Genomic DNA, 18,603 nt, shown 5'->3' on the forward strand with positions numbered 1-18,603 from the left:
GGTTCTGTGTAGGCACTTGGGGGCAGTTCTGCATTGTTCCCATGGGTGGCCTGGGAGGACAGCTCCCCCTCCTCTCCCCTCTCCCCTCCCTTCATCCCTCCCCCTTTCTCCCCTTCTCTCTCCCCTCCCCTCTCCCTCCCCCTTTCTTCCCTTTTCTCCCCCTCAGATCCAGGCTAAACATCCCTGACTCCTCAGGCTGCTCCTCATTTGGCCTGGTTTCCACTCTTTTTCTCTGCATTTTCTCTGGCCCCAGAGGGAGAAGGAGGAGACAGGGGAGGGATGGGGCAGCTGGCTGAGGTCACCTCAGCCCTCTGATTAAGTGTTACATGGAAGCTTGTGTCCCATGCATGTCCCCCCAGAAAAAGGGCTTCTCCACTCCATAGGCACAATGCCTAACAGCTCATGAAAGCAGGGAGAGTTCTCCAGGATGAGGGGTGAAACTGAGGATCCCACAACCCTACCCCCTCAACAGCAGGGGGCTTCAGAGAAGGGCAGGCAGGGGCTGCTCCAAATAGTGCCTTTTATTAGAACTCTGGGGGTGAGAGGGAAGGGAAGGAGCTGTGCCTGGTCCTCTGTCTGTCTCTCTGGGCTGCCATCAGGCCTGGGGGACCACCCCATAGAGCTGATAAGGCAGCAATCTCTGCTGCTCGTTGCAGCTGTAAATCCAGCGGGGCCGGACAAAGGCCAAGGACGGGTTTTCCAGGAGGGCCTGGGGAGGTGGGGGGAGAGGACAGGCTGGGATAAGGGCCAAATTACAGCCCCGCCTCCCCTTCCCTTTAGCCCCAGGTGTGGCATCAAAGGCTCCTCACCTCCTCAAAGCTGGAGTCCCACTCCTGGGCTGTAATCACAAACTGGACACGGTCATTCATATAATCTTCTATCTCCCTGTAGGATCCCGGAGGCAGACACATCAGTGGGGAAACCCTTGAAAAGTCAGACTCCCCACCCCCCCATCTGCTCCCTCCTCCCAAGGAGCCTTCCCCCCACCTTGACATCTGCCCCCCCTCCCCGGACTCTGACCCGCTGAATGCTGTAACAAATCGGACGAGCTGTCGTCGCTCCTCACCGGGAAACTCTCCATAGAGAAAGAAGCGTTTGCCCTGGAAGAAGTCTGGGGGGATGGGGGACAGAGCAGTAAGGGACCGTGGAAGTGCTGAGATGAACTAGCAGAATGAGGAGCAGGGGGAGACCCTGGGACAAGAGGCCTCCCAGCACATGGGCTGAGGGAAAGGGCATTAGGTGAGAGGCTGAGTGGGGCACATGGGGAGGATTGTGGGTGACGACACCTGGGAGCTCAGGGATGGGCTGGTCCGGCAGTTCTGGGTCTTCGTCATCTGTGTTCTCATCTGTGGACCCAGCATATGGGTCCTCTCCATTCTCCCCCGGATCTGAGAGCTGCTTCTGGTCTCTCAGCTTGACCACCCTGGGGATGCGCAGAGGAGCCCAGTGATTGCGGGGAACTTGCCCACCTCGCCCTTCCCGTCCCACCTCACCTACCTCCTCAGCTCATCCTCTGTGTCCCCGGAATCTTCTGTCCCATTGTCCTGAGCATCTGAGGGCAGAAACCTTTGGTTCATGCATTCAGTCAACAAACACATGGCATAGGCTCCCAAGGTTCTCTCCCTTTCCTCAAGGATCTGGGTCTCATTCTCTCCCAGAGCTCCTTCTTGCCATAGGGGATCTGGGGCCTCACCTGCCAACTCCTCCTCCATGTATGGGTCTTCCTGGGGTCCTCTGGGGGCTGGCTGGGGCTCTTCAGGGGATGGCGTTCTGGGGCCTGACTTGGGCCCTGCTGCAGGAGGCTGGTGGTTTGCCTGGGGGCGCTAGGAGAGGTACAGGAGACAAAGTCACAGCGTTCCACTTTGGGACGGGGCCTCAGAAATGCCAGCCATGACAGGTGTCACCCAGGGCCACCCTACCTCCAGGTGGCTCTCACTGTGGGGGCTTTGTCCTTACACTGAACAAAACCCTTCCTCCCTCAAGTGGCCCTTGTGATGGGAAGAGAGGTCCCATGTTGACTGCCTGCCCCCTCCACTCCCTCCTTCCTCCCCCCCCCATCCTTCCCCCCTTCTTCCCTTCTCTCTCTCCTCCTCTCCCCCTCCCTCCCTCAACTCTCCTCCTTTCTTCCCTTTTCTCCCCCTCAGATCCAGGCTAAACACCCCTGGCTCCTTGGGCTGCTCCTCATCTGGCCTGGCTTCCACTCTCTTCCTCCGTATTTGCTCTGGCCCCAGAGGGGGGAGGAGGAGGAGGAGAGGAGGAGGCAGGCGAGGGATGGGTGGCTGGCTGGGTCATCTCAGCCCTCTGATTAACCTTACCTTTGTGGTGGGAGGAGATGTCTCCTCGTCACTGCTGGAATCTGGGCCTGCCATGAGGTACCTGGGGAGGGGTGCAGGTGGACAGACAGAAGCAGAGGCTGTGAGAGGTCAGAGGGGTGCCTGCCTCAACCTCACCATCAAGTCACCTGAGGCCTCCCCCAGCCATGCCCTGAGAGGGTCCTTACCGCTGACAGGGCAGCCTCCGCCGCATGCGGTGACAGTCCAGCACCCACTCCTTGCGCACTATTCGCCCACCCCGGCTCAGCACCGCACTGTACTTGGGCGTGTTGGCGAAGGCACAGCTGAGGGCAAAGGGCAGAGGTCAGGTAGATGCTCAGGTCACCTGAAGTGAGTAGGAGGGGGATGGGGGGGGTGGCCTACATGAGGTGAGTGCTGTCCGAGGTCCAGTCTGGCCGGTACTTGGCGCCAAGCTCCAGGGCCTTGTCCCGAAGCTCTGAGCGGAAGGGGTTCTGGAAGCCGCTCAGTACCACGACCACGCCCTCAAGGACCTTCCCCAGCTGGCCAGGCCCAGCGCCGGCCCCAGCCTTGGCCCCTTTCTTTTCAGTTTGTGGAGTGCCCTGGGCAGGAGAAGGGCCCGCAGCAGGCACTGAAGAGACACAGAAATCCATGAGTCTCAGTCCCTGGGCCAAGGACCCCAGCCCCGTCCCCCTCTGTCTGCCTCACCTTTGGGCTTCTTGGGGACTGGTAGCTTAGGGTGGGCTGGATGGGTCTGGGGTCTCTGGGAGCTTCCTGGTTCATCATGACTTAAATCCAATTTCCTCTTTCCCTTAGGAGACTCTTGGGGCTGACAAGAGGGTGTATGTATGTGGGTACACTGTATGTCTGGGGGAAATAGCTTGTCATGCAAAATCCCCCTCCTCCTCCGTCTCCAGCCCCAACTGCCCCAGCCCAATTCCCATCCAGCCAGCCACAGGGGAGATGAGGCCCATCTCCTGATCCCCCTGCTTGGCCCAGGGTCCTCACCTTGCTGGGAGCTCTGCTTGAGGATGGGGGCTGGGGGGGAGATATTCGAGGAGGAGACTGGGTAGCCAAGCCCTGGGAGGCCTGCAGTGTGGCTGCGGCATAGCTGGGGCCTGGCTGTTCTTTGGTGGGGGCTGTAGAGGAAACAGAGCTTCCAGAACCTACTCTGGGGTGCTGGGGACCTGATAGGGCCTAGGGCCACGCCCCCCCACTCCCCAGGAATCTTGATCCTCCAGCCTCAGGGCTCCAGGGACTCAGTCTCAGCAGAGTCTCCAGCCTCTGCCTCCTTCAGGGGGCTGAGCATCCTGGGCCCCAGCACTTGTCCAGGCTTCAGGTTCCCAGCCCCACTCACTCAGGATTCCTGAGTTGAGGAGATGTCTTAAAGATGTCCTGATTCCCCATCTCTTGCCTCGCCCCCTGACTCCACCCTGAGCAACCAAGATCCCAGATCCCAGAGCTCCAAAGGGCCCCCAGGCAAGTCTCTCTCTTTGGGCCCCTAGTCCTATTTCACCTGGAGAAGCCTTGCTGACCCGACTGAAGAAGAGGGCCCCAGGTCTCAGGGAGCTGCTGGTCTCATCATCCTCCTTCACTCGAAAGGCTCCCAACTTGGTCACCTTCTGTAAAGAAGCAAGGTTAGGGGGAGGAGGCATCCCAGCCCGAAGCAGAAGACAGAGAAGTGGAATCTACTCACTGGAGAAGCGGCGCTCCCAGGCTCTTCCTTGTCTGGGGGGCTGTGCAACCTTATAAAACTCAGGCCGTAGGGAGAGTCCTGGGGGGGTGTAGAGAGGTCCAAGGCTTGAGCTCCTCCATCCTACGGACTTGGGGTGGTGGATGGAGGAAGCTGGGGGGAGAGCCCTGCTGCGAGCCCTTGAACCACTCTCCCAGGCATTTCCCCTGATCCCCTGGGGCCCCCAGTTCTTGTCCCCTGTGCCCTGCAGGCCAGGACCCAGGCGTCTGGGAGCTCAGCTCCTGACCTTGGTGTAGGGCTGGCTGCACACGATCTTAATCCGGTCCCAGCGTTTCTCAGCCGTGGCCCGAACCAGTTTGTCAGCAGCAAAGAGCCGAACCCGGTTCAAGTTAGTCCCACTACGGCTCTCAGATGGGGACATGAATGAAGAGGTCACGAGGAGGACCTGGGAACACAGATACAAACACAGAGAGATACAACCACACACAGACACAAACACACAAACACACACACACACACACACACACACACACACACACACACATGGAGCTCTAACCTCATGGCAGGTTAGAGATAAAGCCCTGCCTTCGGGAAGCCCCCATCGGGTGGGCACGGGGTGAGCGGTCCTCCTGTGGGGGACTCTCCAGTTGGAGCAGGCTATACTGCCAGGCTTGGTGATGAGGGCCCCCAAGAGAAGGGGAGCTCAACCAGGCTGGCTGCCTGGCACAGGCCTCTTTGCTTACCTCATAGTCCTGATCCCCACTGCCACCTGCTGAGCTGCCCGCCAGCACCTCCACGAAGGCTGAGCCCTCGTTCCCGATGTCTAGGCTGTGGATCTGCTCTTCCTTCTCCAACTGTGGGGAGGGAAGGGTGAGCTGCATCAGGGCTGGGGGGACCCTCAGCACATCAGGGGCAGAAGGCCAGGTCTGGAAAGGCCTTAGCAGCAGTCTCTTTTGGGCCACAATGGCTGAACCCAAGTGTCCTGACTCCTAGGCCAGGCCGTGGGGTTGAGGCTGGGAAGGGACAGAGACCTAGAGACAGGTCTGGGACAGAGGGTGCCAAGACCAGTGAGACCTGGCTGGCTGGAGTGATGGCAGAGGGCTGCTGGTGGTGGGCTGGGAGGATGGGGGGGGGGGGAGGGATCTCAAATGCCAAGGTCACCTGCAGGATGACGGAGATCTGCTTTTCCCCAGCCTTGGCAGAGCGCCATTTCCTATAGGTATCTGCCTTCAGGAGGTTATCAGCTGAATGGGTCTGGAAGGAAGGGAGAAGGGAACAAACATTTACTGAATGCCTACACTGTGCCAGGCCCTGTACTAATTACAAACCCCATCTTGCTGGAGTCTAAGAATCCAAGGAGGTATTTTCCTTGTTATTATCCTGGTTTCACAGTTGAAAAACTGAGGCAAACAGATTACATGACTTGCCCTGAGTCAGAGTTAGCAAGTATCTGAGGCTGGATGTGAACTCAAGTCTCTCTGACTCCAGACCCATCACTATCCACTTCACCTCGTTAGCTGCCTGGAAGTCTGGAGAACTGGGGGGGTGGGGGTGGGGCAAGGGAGGTGAGCCCAAAGCTCTGAGAGATCAGCACTTCTCTGGCCCCCTCCCCCTGGGGTCCAGACCAGCCACCCCACCCCTTTCCAGTCCTCTGGAGCTGGGTTAGCAATGAGAGCAGGGGACCTGGGCACTCCTCATCTTGCCAAGGGCTCTCCTTCCGATGGACCTAGCCACCCAACACCCCTCACAGATCCACTCCCAGATATCCTGATGTCTGCTCCTGGAATTACCCCATAGACACTTCTGAAGGACCCTTATAGACATCCTTGGGGGCTCCTCAAAAGATATCTCTGGGAGCTCCCCACAGCTAGTCTTGGATATTCCCTTGTGATCCCCCAAGATGGCATCTAGAGACAGTCTGAAAACCTACAGAAGCCTCGGTTGAGAACTATTTCTATTTGTCCCTACAGATAACAAATAAAGCTCCCCCAGACACTGCGGGATGTTAGGAATCCTCTATACCTTTGTATCCCCTATAAACAACCAAAAGCCCCTTCAGCAAAACGTCTCCCCCCCAGATTTATAGATGTCTGCACTAAGCACCCTGGGGAGCCCTGACAGATGCCCCTAGATGTATCCTAGCCATAGTCTCAGAAGCACCCTTGAGCCAGCCCAGAAATCTCCTAGGGACAATCTTAGACTGTGTCCTCCCCCCACCCCCGGCAGATAGCTTTGATATTCTCCCACAGACATCCTCAGCCCCCATAGATATTCTCAGACGTCTCCTATGGACATCCTAAGATGGCTCCTATAGATAACTTCAGGCTAACCCCTTCCAACGTATCTCCTACAAATACCTCTGGAGACACCCTCTGCCCCCCTACCCCCAAACATCTGGACCCCATGAGACACTCACAGCAGGGCCCCCAAATGTCCCCCACAGACATACCTGGAGCCCACTAGGACATTCCATGACTCCCTTGCCCACCTCTGATGCATCCCCAAGAGATGCCACTGCACCAGGCCAGCATCATAGAATCCCCAGGTTCTGAAGGGGCTGAAGGAACTGCCTAGTCCAAAACTACACCTGAGCAGAAATGTCCTGAGCTCATGGGGCCAACAAGTGGCCATCCAGTTCTCCCCAGGAGACCTCCAGTGAAGGGGAGCCCCAACTCTCTGGGTCAGCCTGCTCCGTCTTTCTCCACCTCCAATGGTCAGGAAGTGGAAATGTCCATCCTGGCAACTTATTCTGCCCCAGGGTCAAGCTTGTCTAGAGATAGTCCTAAACACGCCTACCTAGGCCTCCCTCCTGGACAGGTCTCTTTTCTTACAGTTCCAATTTGCCTCCAGGCTGCCCTCTAGTGGACACTCATCTATGTCCTTCCTCGGCTGGGGTGCCCAGAACAAACCACCACCCTGAAGATAAACAGTTGCACCAGGCCAGACCCTGCTTGCCCCCCAGGACCCCCCACCCCCACCGCCTGCCCTGCCCAGTCCTCCTGTGCACCAGGCCAGACCCTGACCCCTCCCCAGGACCCTCCTCCCGCCACTGCCGGCCCTGCCCAGTCTTCCTGAGCACCAGGCCAAGATCACCACACTTGCTTTCTTGCCTTCCAAGGAGGCTGTGAACTTTTCATCAGTGTTCAGAAGAGTTGCTGCCCAGCTTAGGGCCTCTGGGACCTGCAGATGGCTTCACATGTATCCCTACTGATATTTATTCTATTCAGACAAACTACACGTCCACTAGAACATAAGCTGCTTATGGGGAGGGATGGTTCATTCGTTGCATTCGCATCCCTGCCTGGCACCTAGCAGGCACTGAAGAAATGGGCAGGTCCCCCTTAGATTCAGATGATGGTCTTGCCCCAGGAACTCTCTGAGTCTTTCCTGATGGCCAGTGTTAACCATCCCTCTGCCCCGACAATCAACAATACCAGCCGGTCCTTGACCAAAGTCATTAACACAATGTTGAAAGAGCCCCAACCCCGGAGCTCCCCCAGGTGCTACACCACCCTCAGGACGGTCCGCGGGGGGTGACCACTCAGCCCCTTCTGAGGCCGCTCGAGGCAGGCGAGGATGTGGCAGAGATTGGCAGAGGCTTTACCCAAACCTAGGAAGACTCAGGCCTGCTCTCAGCAACCCTCTGGCCTGTCCTGGAAGAGGCCAGGCTGGCTCTTTGTGATCACCACCTTCTAGAGAGGGCAGAGGGAGTCCACGGACACCCGCGGAGACCCCCAGACATCACTCCCAGGCCTTCTTGAACCTCCCATGGATGTCTGTCCTGAAGTCCTGAATGTCCCCTATGGGCACCCCTAGAGCATCCCACAATAACGTCATTCCTGAAGCCTCTATGGAGGTACCATAGCCACTGTCCACAAAAAGGACTTAAATATCCCCATTAGGCCCCAAGAAGTCTCCTACAGACATTCCTGGAACCCTCATAGACATGATAAATATGTCATATATACACCCCCGGGGGGATCCCAAAGACACCCCATAGAAACCCTAGGTGCTTCCCACTGACATCCCCAGGCTGTCCCCATGGACATCTGAGGTGCCTCTCCTAGACACCCCGACACCTGAGGTGCCTCCTATAGACACCCCCCCTACACACAGACATCCCCAGGAGCCTCCTATAGACCCCTCCCCCAGACACCCCTAGGTGTCTCCTATGGACACCCATGTCATAGACACACCCAGGTGCCTGCTATAGACACCCCCCCACCCCAACACCCCCAGGTGCCTCCTACAGATCCTCCCACACCCCCAGGTGTCTCCTATGGACACCCTCATAGACACCCCCAGGGGCCTCCTATAGACCCCGCCCAACACCCCTAGGTGCGTCTTATGGACACCCCCCCGGACACCCCCAAGTGCCTCCTATAGATACCTCCTCAAGACACCCACCCAGGTGAGTCCTATGGACACCCCCCACACACACACACACACTCCCAGGTGCCTCCTATGGACACCCCTTTAGGCACCCCCAGGTGCCTCCTATAGACACCCTCATAAACGCCTCCAAGTGCTTCTTCTAGACACCCCCCGTTGCCTCCTCTAGACTCTTCCAAGTGCCTCCTCTAGACAATTCCAAGTGCCTGCTCTAGATACCTCCAGGTAGTCCCATAGATAACCGGAAGTCCCTCCCCCCGGTCCTCCGTAACCGGAAGTCCGCAGAAGCCCAGGCATCCTCCCCTCCCCCGGTTCTCTCACCGGATCCTGGCTGCTGCACGACACTACGTGGCGGAGGCGGATCTCGGGCATGGTGGGACCAGGGGCCAGGCAGGACAAGACCTCAGAATCCGAGGCTTCTGAACCAGGCCGGAGCCTGGGAAATAGGAGGCCGCTCTTTCAGGGCAGCACTAGTGCGCAGGCGCGCGGACTCCCGGCTCTGTTCAAAGTCCGGCGCGCGCTCCCTGCAGCCGCGCAGGCGCACCAGCCGCGCTCCCCGGCTTCCCGTGGTCGGCTCCGCCCTCCCGTGTCCACTCTAGGCTTCTCTCTCTATGACCTGTCCTGGCTCTAAGCCGGCCCCATGACCGGGCTGACGCCCTAATTCCACCAGTCCTTGGGCTGTTCCTCCAATGGCCAGACTTTGTGGTCTCTCTACCCGCTTCTCTCTATGGCCACCCTACCTTGCCTCCACCCCTTTTCTATGACCTCTCTAGCCCTTCCTCTCGCTGACCCGCCCTCCGGAGGTCACCATGACGTATTCCTCATTTTCCGCCTCCCGGGCTCTGGAGCCCATTCCCATTGGTCACTGCAGCCCTGTTCTCCTTTCCCATTGGGTGGCGTTGTCCGAGGGCGCCCCCTCTTGGCTTTTCTGCACTCCAGGCCTGCCCAGTTTTGGAAGCATCCTTGCAGGTATAGAGTGGGTGGGCCCACGCAGATCCATTCCGAGCTCCATTAAAACCAGGCAGCCTCAGATCTAGCCCAGGCGCCTGGAGCTGAGCCCACGTGGTCGGATTCAAGCCCAGAGAGGGGCAGCGACTTACCCGAGGTGACACAGCAAAGGGTATAACTAGAACCCAGGACCTCCCCACCCTGCACTAGGTCTGTCGACAGACTATTTACATGGCAGGCTATTCAGTTAAGGGTGGTGGCTATACCATTCACGGCCCCCATTTCTCCACCCCCTGAACTCTGCCTTGGGGAGATTTTGTTGGTGATGCGGCTTGGACACAAATCAATACATACAAAGTAATCCTGGGGGAAGGATCAGGAAAGGCTTCCAGGAGAAGGGGGGGCCCAACTTCTGCCACTTTTTCAAGGGCAAGATGCCCTCTGAGGAACAAAACTTCCAGAGGTCATACCCCTGTTCCTTGGCCTGGTGAATCACTGGAAAATCTTCTGCTGCTCTTGGCTCTAGCCGTCTGATGGAAACTGAGGCAGGGATGATTGGTCAAGGGCACAAAATTCCCATCCATGGATGACAAATTCTCTGATGGAAGGCTCTCAGGTACTCCTCCATGTGTGAGTGGCCCCTTTCCCCAGCTGGTTGCAGATCTTCTTTTCCCCTCCTGTTTTCAGACACCTGGGGGGGGGGGGGAGGGAGAGATGTTGCTATGGGAGACAAAGGACCCCTAGTCACTTGGGTCTCTCCAAGCTTACAAGCTCTTTTCTTGAAACAGCTTCATGAGGGACAGATACAGAAACTGAGGGGAAGGAGAGGGTGTGATTTGCTCAGGGCAGTGACAGTAAGTGGGTGGAAAAGTCATCAGAAGGTAGGATTCCCCAGCCCAGGCTGACATCTTAATTAGGAGATCATAGATTTTGAGCTGCTAGGGATTTTAGAGTTTATCTCTCCAACAAATGGAAAAACGAAAGCCTTGAGACAGGAAGGAGTCTGCTGAGAGTTATCTGTTTCCCCATCTAGAACATAAGGAGATTGTACCTTTAAGGGTCCTTCCACCTCTGACATTCCAGGTTCTAGGGTCCTCTGCCATTCCGTTTCCCAAGGTCCCTTTCAGCTCTGACAATGGAGGATTCTGTGAAGTGACTGGGGACTCCCCTTGTCCCCACCTCCCCCAGGGACTTGTGCCCTGCCCATTGCTGGGAGGGGTCAGGTCTGGGGGCGGCAGGTAAAGAAGCCTGCACACAAAGGCAGGAGTGTGAGCAGGTCTTGGGGGAGGAGGGACCCAGACATCCTGGCCCCCACAGCAATGTGTAGGAACAAGCTGGGCGAGGGAAAGCTGGGTGGAGAAGCTGGGCAGGGTAGGGTGTGAGTCATACTAGGGAGCCGTCTGAAGAAAGCTGGTCAGAAGAGAAGGAGGGACCCTGGGGCTTTGACTCCTCCCAACACTAGCCTCTTCCCCCCAAGCTTTGCCACCCTGTATGGTAGGAGATGGACCAAGGATGGGGAGGAAGGAGGGAGCATGGGCCCCAGGATCCTCTAAAATAATCCTGGTAATTTGGACCAGTCTGGGGGGAGGGGCAGGGCTTGGGCTGGCCCTGCCCCCTGTCCCTACCCTTCTATAAGGCCCGTGGGCCCTGATCTAGGAGCAGACATCATGAGGATCACCAGGAGCCCTCAGCTGGGCCTGCTGGCCCTCAGCCTGCTCTGTACCCTCTTGTCCCTTGGTGAGTGTCACCCCAGCACCCCTGGGCTGGGCGTCCTGGACTCTAGGATTCGGGGAGGGGATAGCAGTGAGCAAGGGTTCCAGGGTCCCAGGAAAGTAACTTCATAACATGTTTTTCTCACTGGGATCCAGGTCTCTGGGCTTCTTTATTCTATCCTGCAGGGGAAGCCCCTTTAGTTTCTGGCATGTAGGCATTTAAGCCTCCAGCACCTATGGAAAGACAAATGTTTGGGTCCTCCATTCCCTCAGGGAGCTAGGAAACTAGGTTCAAAATCACCAGAACCCTGGGGACCTAGGCATTTTAGTCATTCATGCTCTCAGGTACCTTATTCCTGGACCCCCTAGGTTGCTCCCTTGAGCTAACAAGAATGGCTAGTAGAACTAGCTACCGAGTTCTTGACAGCTGCCCCCTCCCCCAACCTAAAAGAAATACCTGCCCTCCAATGTCTAACAACATCTCCCTCCCATCCCAGCCCCAATTCTGGTCTCAGGCGTCCCCAGCCATGTAATTACACAATGCAGCCTCAGACTGAGTGGCTTCCTGCCGCCAGGGGATAGTTTGGTTGTGAGTGTCCAGGGTCTCCTCTATTGCTCCACCCAGGTCACAGGACCTGGTCATCACAGGAACTCAGTCATCCAGATCTCCAGGGGTCCTGATCCCCCATCCATGCCCCCTCAGCACCCAGGGTTCTTAATCCCCCCACCCCATCCCTTCAGAGATCCCGGTCTCTTGCTGCCCATGCTTCTGCCTCCTCAGAGACCCAGGGGTCCTGATGCCCCAGTCTTTCCCCCCAGCTCAGTCTCTGTACTGTGAAGTGTGTAAGGAATCAGGACCCTCCTGCACCGGCAAATTGAAGCTCTGTGAGGCTGAGAAGGATGCCTGTGTAATCATTGTGGGGTTGTCCACCACAGGTATGGGGGGAAGGGTGCTGCTATGGTGGGATGGGGTGGGGGGGGAAGGAAGATCATCTCAGGTGTTGGATGACATTACAGCTTTGGGGGAGTGACTAAAATTGGTATGGAGGTCTATAACATAGGTATGGGGGTAGAGAAGAAGCTGTCACAACTATGGGGGAGGTGACCACCATGAGGTTATCTTAGAGGCCACCTATTCCATTTCCAACCCTGCTCATTTTACAGGAAAGGAAACTGAGGCCCAGTGATTTCTCCAAAGTCAGTCAATAAACATTTATTAAGCACCTACTAGGTTCCAGGCTATCGAGGCAATAGGTGGGCAAGGCTGGGATTTGAAGCCAGATCCATGGGACAAACCCAGCGTCTTTCTCCTGCTCCCCAGCTAGGGGAGAGACACCTTAAGGACATGTGATCCCTCTCTCTCTCTCTCTCTCTCTCTGGGTGTGTGTGTGTGTGTGTGTGTGTCTGGGCTGATGGTGAGGGTTCCTGACACTTCTTTTTCCCTTCACCCGCAGGGGGCAAAGAGTCCTTGTACACCTCCAAAAACTGCATGAAGTACAAGGACTGTTACTCGGGCTTCATCTCCGTCACTCTGGGGCATGAGGAACATATGGTGTCCAACTCACATTGTTGCCAGGAGGACCGCTGTAACCAGGCCAGCATCCCGAGTACGGACCCTTCCCCCCTTCCCCTCCCCCACCCGCGGCCGCTTCCCCCCCCCCCCATAAAGCTCTGCCTGACGGCCTCCCACACCCTCTCAAATGTCCCATTCCTTCCTTCTCGTCTTCCAAGTCATCGCCCTTGCCCACCAGGACCTTCTTAGAGCCTTGCTCTTCCTTCTTCACTTCCAGACTCCAGGAGGGTACCCTTCTATCTCTGTGGCCCCAGATATTCCGTTCCTTCGGAGCCCGCGTGTCCCAACGACCTGAATTCCCCAGAGTCGGCTCACTTTTGTCCAAGCTGCCTGTCTCTCCGACCTCCCACCTCCCACCTCCTGCATCCAGTATTCCTGGATGCCAGCCCCCTCGGTCTGAGCTAATGGGCCCCTCCCTCCTACCTCTCCGCTTTCCCTCGGAGCCCTCTGGCTTTGAGCCCATCCCTAGGCAGATGCAATCTTTTCCTTCCCTCTACCCCAGCCCCGAAGAACAATAGCACACTGAACGGACTCCGCTGCCCATCCTGTATGGCTGCCTTCCAAGAGACCTGCTCCGGGGACGAGGTGGTCCAGTGCATGGGGCACGAGACACAGTGCGTCTACTTCTCGGGGACCGTGCAGACAGGTGAAAAGCTTCGGGGACCTCTGGAGGGAGGGAGGAAACACGGGGTCTAGGTCATTGAGCGAGGCGTGTCTAGGTGCCAGGATACTGGGTAGCTGAGGGAACTGGGGCATCAGGACCCAGTCCCTAAGTAGGCAGGGAAAATCAGGCAGCCTGATCCCGTGACTGGAAGGGAGAATAAGGGAGCATGGGTCCTTGAGAGGGTGGGACAGGGCGCAGTGCCCCTGGGTCAGGGGCTGACCCCAGGCCACCTCCACCAGGCATCATCAACACCAAATTTGCCATCCGTGGATGTGCCACCAAGAGCGCCTGCCACGCCCAGGTTGGTACTGAGGTGCCCTCGGTGACTTACACCTATGAACTTCGGAGGGCCGACTGTGTCCCTGCCCCCCAACCCCCTGGCAGGGCGGAGAAAAAATCTGCCGTCTCAGTCCACTGAGCATTGCATCGGGAGCCCATTCCAAACCCTATCCTCACCATCGAGGTCCTCTTATCGCCAAATTAAACCAGTTCCCCCAGAGAGTCAACTTTGCGTATGTCCCCCGGGAGTCAGTGCATCACGGGGGACGGGGGTGGGGTGGGTAAGGGAGTGGGCAGACTTGGGGCAGAGGCTCAGGTCTGAGCCTGGCGGACGCAGCCTCCAGGCTCGCTGAACTCTGATGATCTCGGTCCCTGGATCCTGAGGACCAGAAGAGTGCAAGAATATTCTTGCAGTCCAAATACTATCTCCACTTTGGGGCTGGGGGAAGGGAGGAGGAGGATTAATACCTTCGCATTTCATTTCCAAATAGATCCCTCCCTCTACCCTCTCCAGTGATCCAGCCCTTGTCACACAGAATAATATAGAGGAAAAAAAACCAACAGTTTGGTAAAATTAACCAACACGTCAACGATGTCTGACCGTGTATGTATTCTTCCTCACCATACCTCTGCAAAAAAGGATGCAGTTTTCAACTCTTTCTTGGAGGCTAAGCTTGGCCACTAGAATTACACTGAATTTTATGTGACTTTTTTTTTGTTCAAATGAGGGAGATCAGTTGGAAAAGAAGCCTCCGTGCCTTGCCCTTCAATCCGAAGGGTTTGGGGATGAGCACAAGAACGAGAGGCAAGGGGAGGAAACCTGGGCAGAATGGTACAGTTAGGTGACTGTAGCTGGGCAGCTAGGTGGCGCCATAGTGCACAGAGTGCCAGGCCTGGCATCAGGAAGACTCATCTTCCTGAGTTCAAATGTGGCCTCAGACACCTACTAACTGTGTGACCCTGGGCAAGTCACTTTACCCCGTTTGCCCCCGTTTCCTCACCTGGAAAATGAGCTGGAGAAGGAAATGGCAAATCGCTCAAGTATCTTTGCCAAGAAAACCCAAAATGGGGAGATGGAGAGTCAGATATCACTGAACAACAATGTGCCTGCAATCCCACGATGAGCTTACATTCTATCCGGGAATATTTGGGAGGTGGGATTGGAGGCAACACAGCAGCACCCGAGGAGATCAGGAAAGACCTCACCTGGGTAGTGGCATTAGAGGTAAGCCTTGAAGGATTTCTGCAGTTCTAAGATGAACCATCAGGCCTGGAGTCAGGAAGACCTGAGTTAGAATTCTGCCTCAGATACTTACTAGCTGTGTGAACCTGGCAAGTTGCTTAACCTCTGTTTACCTCAGTTTCCTCAACTGTAAAATGGGGATTATAATAATAAGACCTACCTCTCAGGCTGGTTGTGAGGATCAAGGGAGGTACTTAGCAGGCATTACATAAATGTTATTATAAGAGGCAAAGGGGAGAAAGGCAGTGTATTCCAAGCACAAAGGACTCAGCCTGCATAAAACCACAAAGGAAGAAGACACAGGGAGATGTGGGATGCCGTACAACATCTGTTTGTTTGTATTGTGGAGTGTTTGAAGGGGAGGAATGTTTTAAGGCTGGAAAGGCAGACTGCGGCCAGGTTGGGAAAGGCTTTAAATACCTGTCAGAGCAAGTGTGTGTCTGACCCCAGAGGAGATAGAAAGTGACAGCAGTTTTCTGAGTAAGAGAGAACCCTGAACTTTGGGCATATCATTTTGGCAGGTGTGTAAGGGATGGCTATGATCGGAGGCTTATGGTGAGGGGACCACTTAGGAGGTGGTTGCTAGAGGTGTGATGAGTTCCTTAACTAGGGTGGTGGCCGTGTGAGTAGAGAAGAAGCCGGTTTGCTGGGTGTGAGGGCAAGGCTGATCTAGAATGAGTGTCAGGAGAGAGTACCACCACCAAAAGCCGAAGAAAGAATACAGTGTGCTGGAGGAATGGATAATCTATAGTGGCCATTGTTTAGTTCAAGTCAATAAACATTTATTAGGCACCTGAGCTTGTATTGGCCTGATCAGCCACAGGTGAATCTTGACTCAAGTATAGTGATGTCATTTTGGTCCTCTTCAAGAGTGAAGGACAACAAACCAACCAACGGGGATGGGGGCTCGGTGCTAAGTGACAGGGATATATAAAGAAGCAAAAGAAACTCCCTGCCCTCAAGGAACTTACAGTCTAATGGGGGAGATAACTGGCAAACAAATGTACATACAAAGCAAACTATAGACAGGATCAATAGGTAATTAAGAGAGGGAAAGTACTGGATTTTAGTTGGGACTTGAAGAGAGAGTGGGAGGTCTGTGGGCAGAATGGTGGGAGGGAGAGCCTTCCAGGCATGGGGGCTAGGAATAATGCCTGGAGCCAAGAAATAGAGAGGCCTGTTCACGGAATAGCCAGTAGGCCAGGATCTCTGGATCGAAGAGGAAGCTTTGAGAAATGTAGGCAGACTAGGAAGGTAGCAGGGGGTAGGTCAGGAAGGGCTTTGAATGACACACAGCATTCTGTGTTTGATCCTGGAGGCCATAGGGAATCACCGGAGTGAGATGTGTGTGTGTGTGTGTGTGTTTGTGTGTAACATGATCAGATCTGCATTTTAGGAAAATCACTTTGGTGGCTTAATAGAGGATGGGCTGGAGTGGGAAGAGGCCTGAGGCAGGCAGACCCCCCCAGCAATTATTACAATCGTCTAGGCAAAAGATGATGAGGGTCTGCACCAAAGGGGTGGCAGCATCAGAGGAGAGAAGGAGGTGTATTTGAGAGATATTGCAAAGGTAAAATTGACAGGCCTTGGCCACAGCTTGGGGGTGAGGGGGCGGAGATGTGGGTGGTGAGAGAGTGAGGAGTCCCTGAGGGATGAGAGGATAGTGTTTGTTTTCCTCTAAAGCAATAGGAAGGTAGGAAGTGGGGAGGGTTTGGGGGAAAGAATTTCTGTTTTGGATATATTGTGTTTAAGATGTCTACTGGACATCCAGTTGGAGATGTCTGAAAGGCAACTGGAGATGTGCCGATGTACTGGAGGTCAGCAGAGAGATTGGGACAGGAAAGGTGAATTCAAGAACCATCAACAGAAAGAAGGTTTAAATTAAATTAAATTAAATTAAATCCAAGGGAGCTGATAAGGTTGCCAAGTGAATGGTAGAGAGAGAAAAGGACAGACAAAATGGAGGCCAGTCACCAAGAGAGCCACCTCCTCAGTCAAAAGGCGGAGTGCCTTCCCCAACCCCTCTAAATTCCCGGACTTTCCCTCTCTTAAGTACCTGTTAATCCAGTCTATAGCTTGCTTTGTCCCTCAATTTGCCTGTTATCTCCCTCATTAGACTGTAAGCTCCTTGAGGGCAGGCACTGTCTTTTGCCACTTTCTCTATCCCCAGCAATTAGCACTAAGCGCCGGGCTCAGGTTAGGCACTCAATAAATGTTTATTGAATTGAACCTCTCTCCAACAATAGCCATTGTAGACCCGGACAGCCTTGGGACACCCAAGGTTAGAGGGTGTGAACTGGAAGAAGATCCAGCAAAGGAGACAAAGGAGTCTAATAGGTGGGAGGAGAACCATGAGAGACAGAGGGTGTCCCAAAAACCGAAAGAGAAGGAAATATCAAAGAGGAGAGAGAGTGATCCACAGTGTCAAAGGCTGCAGAGAAGTCAAGGAGATTGAGAAAAGGTCGTTGGATTTGACAATAAAGAGATCCTCAGTAACTTTGGAGAGAGTGGTGTCAGTGGGATGCTGGGTTAGGTCAGAAGCTGGATTGTAAGAGCGTGAGAAGAGGGTGAGGAGAAAGAGTGGAGACCTATTGTAGATGGCCGTTTTAAGGAGCTATAAAGGATAGAATAGAAAAACTGCTGAAGACAGGATGGAATGGGACCACCTGAAAAGGTAGAGGGGTACGCCTTGGTAAGGAGTAAGGCTACCTCATCACGTGGTAAGGCATCTAAGGGATGAGAGATGAAGGGAAGGTAGTGCTCATGGTGAATGGCTTCAATTTTACCTATAAGATTCTCAGCTGAGAGAGTGAGGGGAGGGGGAGCCGTGTGAAGTTTGAGGAGAGATGAGGTTTGGAGGAGCCGCTGTGGCAGGGCTGGGAGAGAGAGACTGCTGAATTGGAAAGTAAAAAACTCACTGGGCCGAATCTAGTAAAATGACTAGGTTAAGTGTTGAGTCTTATACTTGGGTTCAAAAGATCAAGAATCCAAGTCCAAGCTGGGGTGTCTCAATGAGTTCGTGTGAAAGTGAAGGCATCACATTCAGAACAAGGGAAGTGATGCTGCCAGGGTTGTCTGGTATATTTAGTTCTGGGCCCCCCAGTTTGGGAAGGATATTGATAAGTCTAACAATGCCTGGCACAGAGGAACCAGGGTAGTGATGGTCCTGAAGATCATACTAAATGGTCACCTGCTCAAAGACCTGGAGTGGTTATAAGGGAAGAAGTAGGAAAGTTATGATAGGCATCTTCATCAGTCCCTACAGGGAGAATTTTAGACTTGTTCAGCAAGAAACAGGGTGGAAATTCAACCTTTAAAGTAGGGTTTCTCAATTCTCTGTGTCCTGAATCCCTTTGGCAGTCTGGTGAAGGTTACGGACCTATGGGTGTTGGAGCCAGAGTGTGAGGTGACCTATGCGTGGCTCCACAGTTAATGTAATCAGCAAAAGGAGCCCCAACTATCCTCTGGGGGAACATGGATGTGACCTTGGACCATTGCTGGCACTAGACCTTCTTTGTTCTCTTTCTGTATAATATCTGACTTGATCTATCACTGTTCTCCTGCTGCTAAAGACCGAGCCTGTGAGTTAGGTTAACTCCCTTGATTAACCCAATAACCACCGCCCCCCCACCCCCACACTGGCTGTAGACTGCCCTTCTTTCTTCCCTATCTCTGTACTCTCCACAGGGTCCGCCACCAGTAAAAATGGCTTCATCAGCGAAGAGCAGATCTACACTCTTACAATTTATTCTGTCTTTAAATGCATATACAAACATAGGATTACAAAGGAACACACATTATTTTGAAA

The 18,603-nt window shown here is 54.7% G+C and overlaps 2 protein-coding genes across 9 annotated transcripts; one reads left to right on the forward strand and one right to left on the reverse strand.

Moving 5' to 3' along the window:
* Positions 1-501: 501 nt before the first annotated feature.
* Positions 502-9,160, reverse strand: XRCC1 (X-ray repair cross complementing 1). Of its 5 annotated transcripts, none has more exons than XM_036744558.1 (17): positions 8,698-9,160; positions 5,146-5,238; positions 4,728-4,838; positions 4,271-4,429; positions 3,988-4,065; positions 3,808-3,913; positions 3,300-3,430; positions 3,000-3,120; positions 2,697-2,922; positions 2,501-2,617; positions 2,316-2,376; positions 1,694-1,823; positions 1,498-1,552; positions 1,287-1,423; positions 1,021-1,111; positions 810-885; positions 502-709 (listed from the first exon to the last, which is right to left on the reverse strand). In XM_036744558.1, the coding sequence occupies exons 1-17, from the start codon at positions 8,746-8,748 to the stop codon at positions 596-598; spliced, it is 1,857 nt and encodes a 618-aa protein (XP_036600453.1). In that variant the 5' UTR covers positions 8,749-9,160; the 3' UTR covers positions 502-595. The 5 variants fall into 5 exon arrangements, with proteins under 5 accessions (XP_036600453.1, XP_036600454.1, XP_036600457.1 ...); XM_036744559.1 differs by having other exon boundaries at positions 512-709; positions 3,808-3,910; positions 8,698-8,986; XM_036744562.1 differs by lacking the exon at positions 8,698-9,160 and adding an exon at positions 8,596-8,617 and having other exon boundaries at positions 512-709.
* A 168-nt stretch (positions 9,161-9,328) lies between these two features.
* Positions 9,329-13,773, forward strand: LOC118838819 (phospholipase A2 inhibitor and LY6/PLAUR domain containing). Of its 4 annotated transcripts, XM_036746184.1 has the most exons (7): positions 9,329-9,481; positions 9,851-9,940; positions 10,981-11,061; positions 11,856-11,972; positions 12,491-12,643; positions 13,112-13,255; positions 13,513-13,764. In XM_036746184.1, exons 2-7 carry the CDS (start codon positions 9,907-9,909, stop codon positions 13,689-13,691), a joined length of 708 nt encoding a protein of 235 aa, XP_036602079.1. In that variant the 5' UTR covers positions 9,329-9,481; positions 9,851-9,906; the 3' UTR covers positions 13,692-13,764. The 4 variants fall into 4 exon arrangements, with proteins under 4 accessions (XP_036602079.1, XP_036602082.1, XP_036602080.1 ...); XM_036746185.1 differs by lacking the exons at positions 9,329-9,481; positions 9,851-9,940 and adding an exon at positions 10,450-10,562 and having other exon boundaries at positions 13,513-13,773; XM_036746186.1 differs by lacking the exons at positions 9,329-9,481; positions 9,851-9,940 and adding an exon at positions 10,518-10,562 and having other exon boundaries at positions 10,961-11,061.
* The last annotated feature ends 4,830 nt before the right edge of the window (positions 13,774-18,603 follow it).

This window comes from Trichosurus vulpecula, chromosome 2, assembly GCF_011100635.1.
Source record: "Trichosurus vulpecula isolate mTriVul1 chromosome 2, mTriVul1.pri, whole genome shotgun sequence".
In the NCBI taxonomy this organism is placed as follows: Eukaryota; Metazoa; Chordata; class Mammalia; order Diprotodontia; family Phalangeridae; genus Trichosurus; species Trichosurus vulpecula.

Excerpts from the sequence above, each read along its gene's own strand:
- LOC118838819 (XM_036746184.1), top strand. The coding sequence starts at position 9,907 with ATGGATGACAAATTCTCTGATGGAAGGCTCTCAG. Across the intron at positions 9,941-10,980 it reads CTCTGATGGAAGGCTCTCAG|GAGCAGACATCATGAGGATC; the intron begins GTACTCCTCCAT and ends GCCCTGATCTAG. Across the intron at positions 11,973-12,490 it reads TGTGGGGTTGTCCACCACAG|GGGGCAAAGAGTCCTTGTAC; the intron begins GTATGGGGGGAA and ends CTTCACCCGCAG.
- XRCC1 (XM_036744558.1), bottom strand. The coding sequence starts at position 8,748 with ATGCCCGAGATCCGCCTCCGCCACGTAGTGTCGTGCAGCAGCCAGGAT. Across the intron at positions 3,914-3,987 it reads CTGGGAGCGCCGCTTCTCCA|AAGGTGACCAAGTTGGGAGC; the intron begins GTGAGTAGATTC and ends GCTTCTTTACAG. Across the intron at positions 1,424-1,497 it reads ACAGAGGATGAGCTGAGGAG|GGTGGTCAAGCTGAGAGACC; the intron begins GTAGGTGAGGTG and ends GCGCATCCCCAG.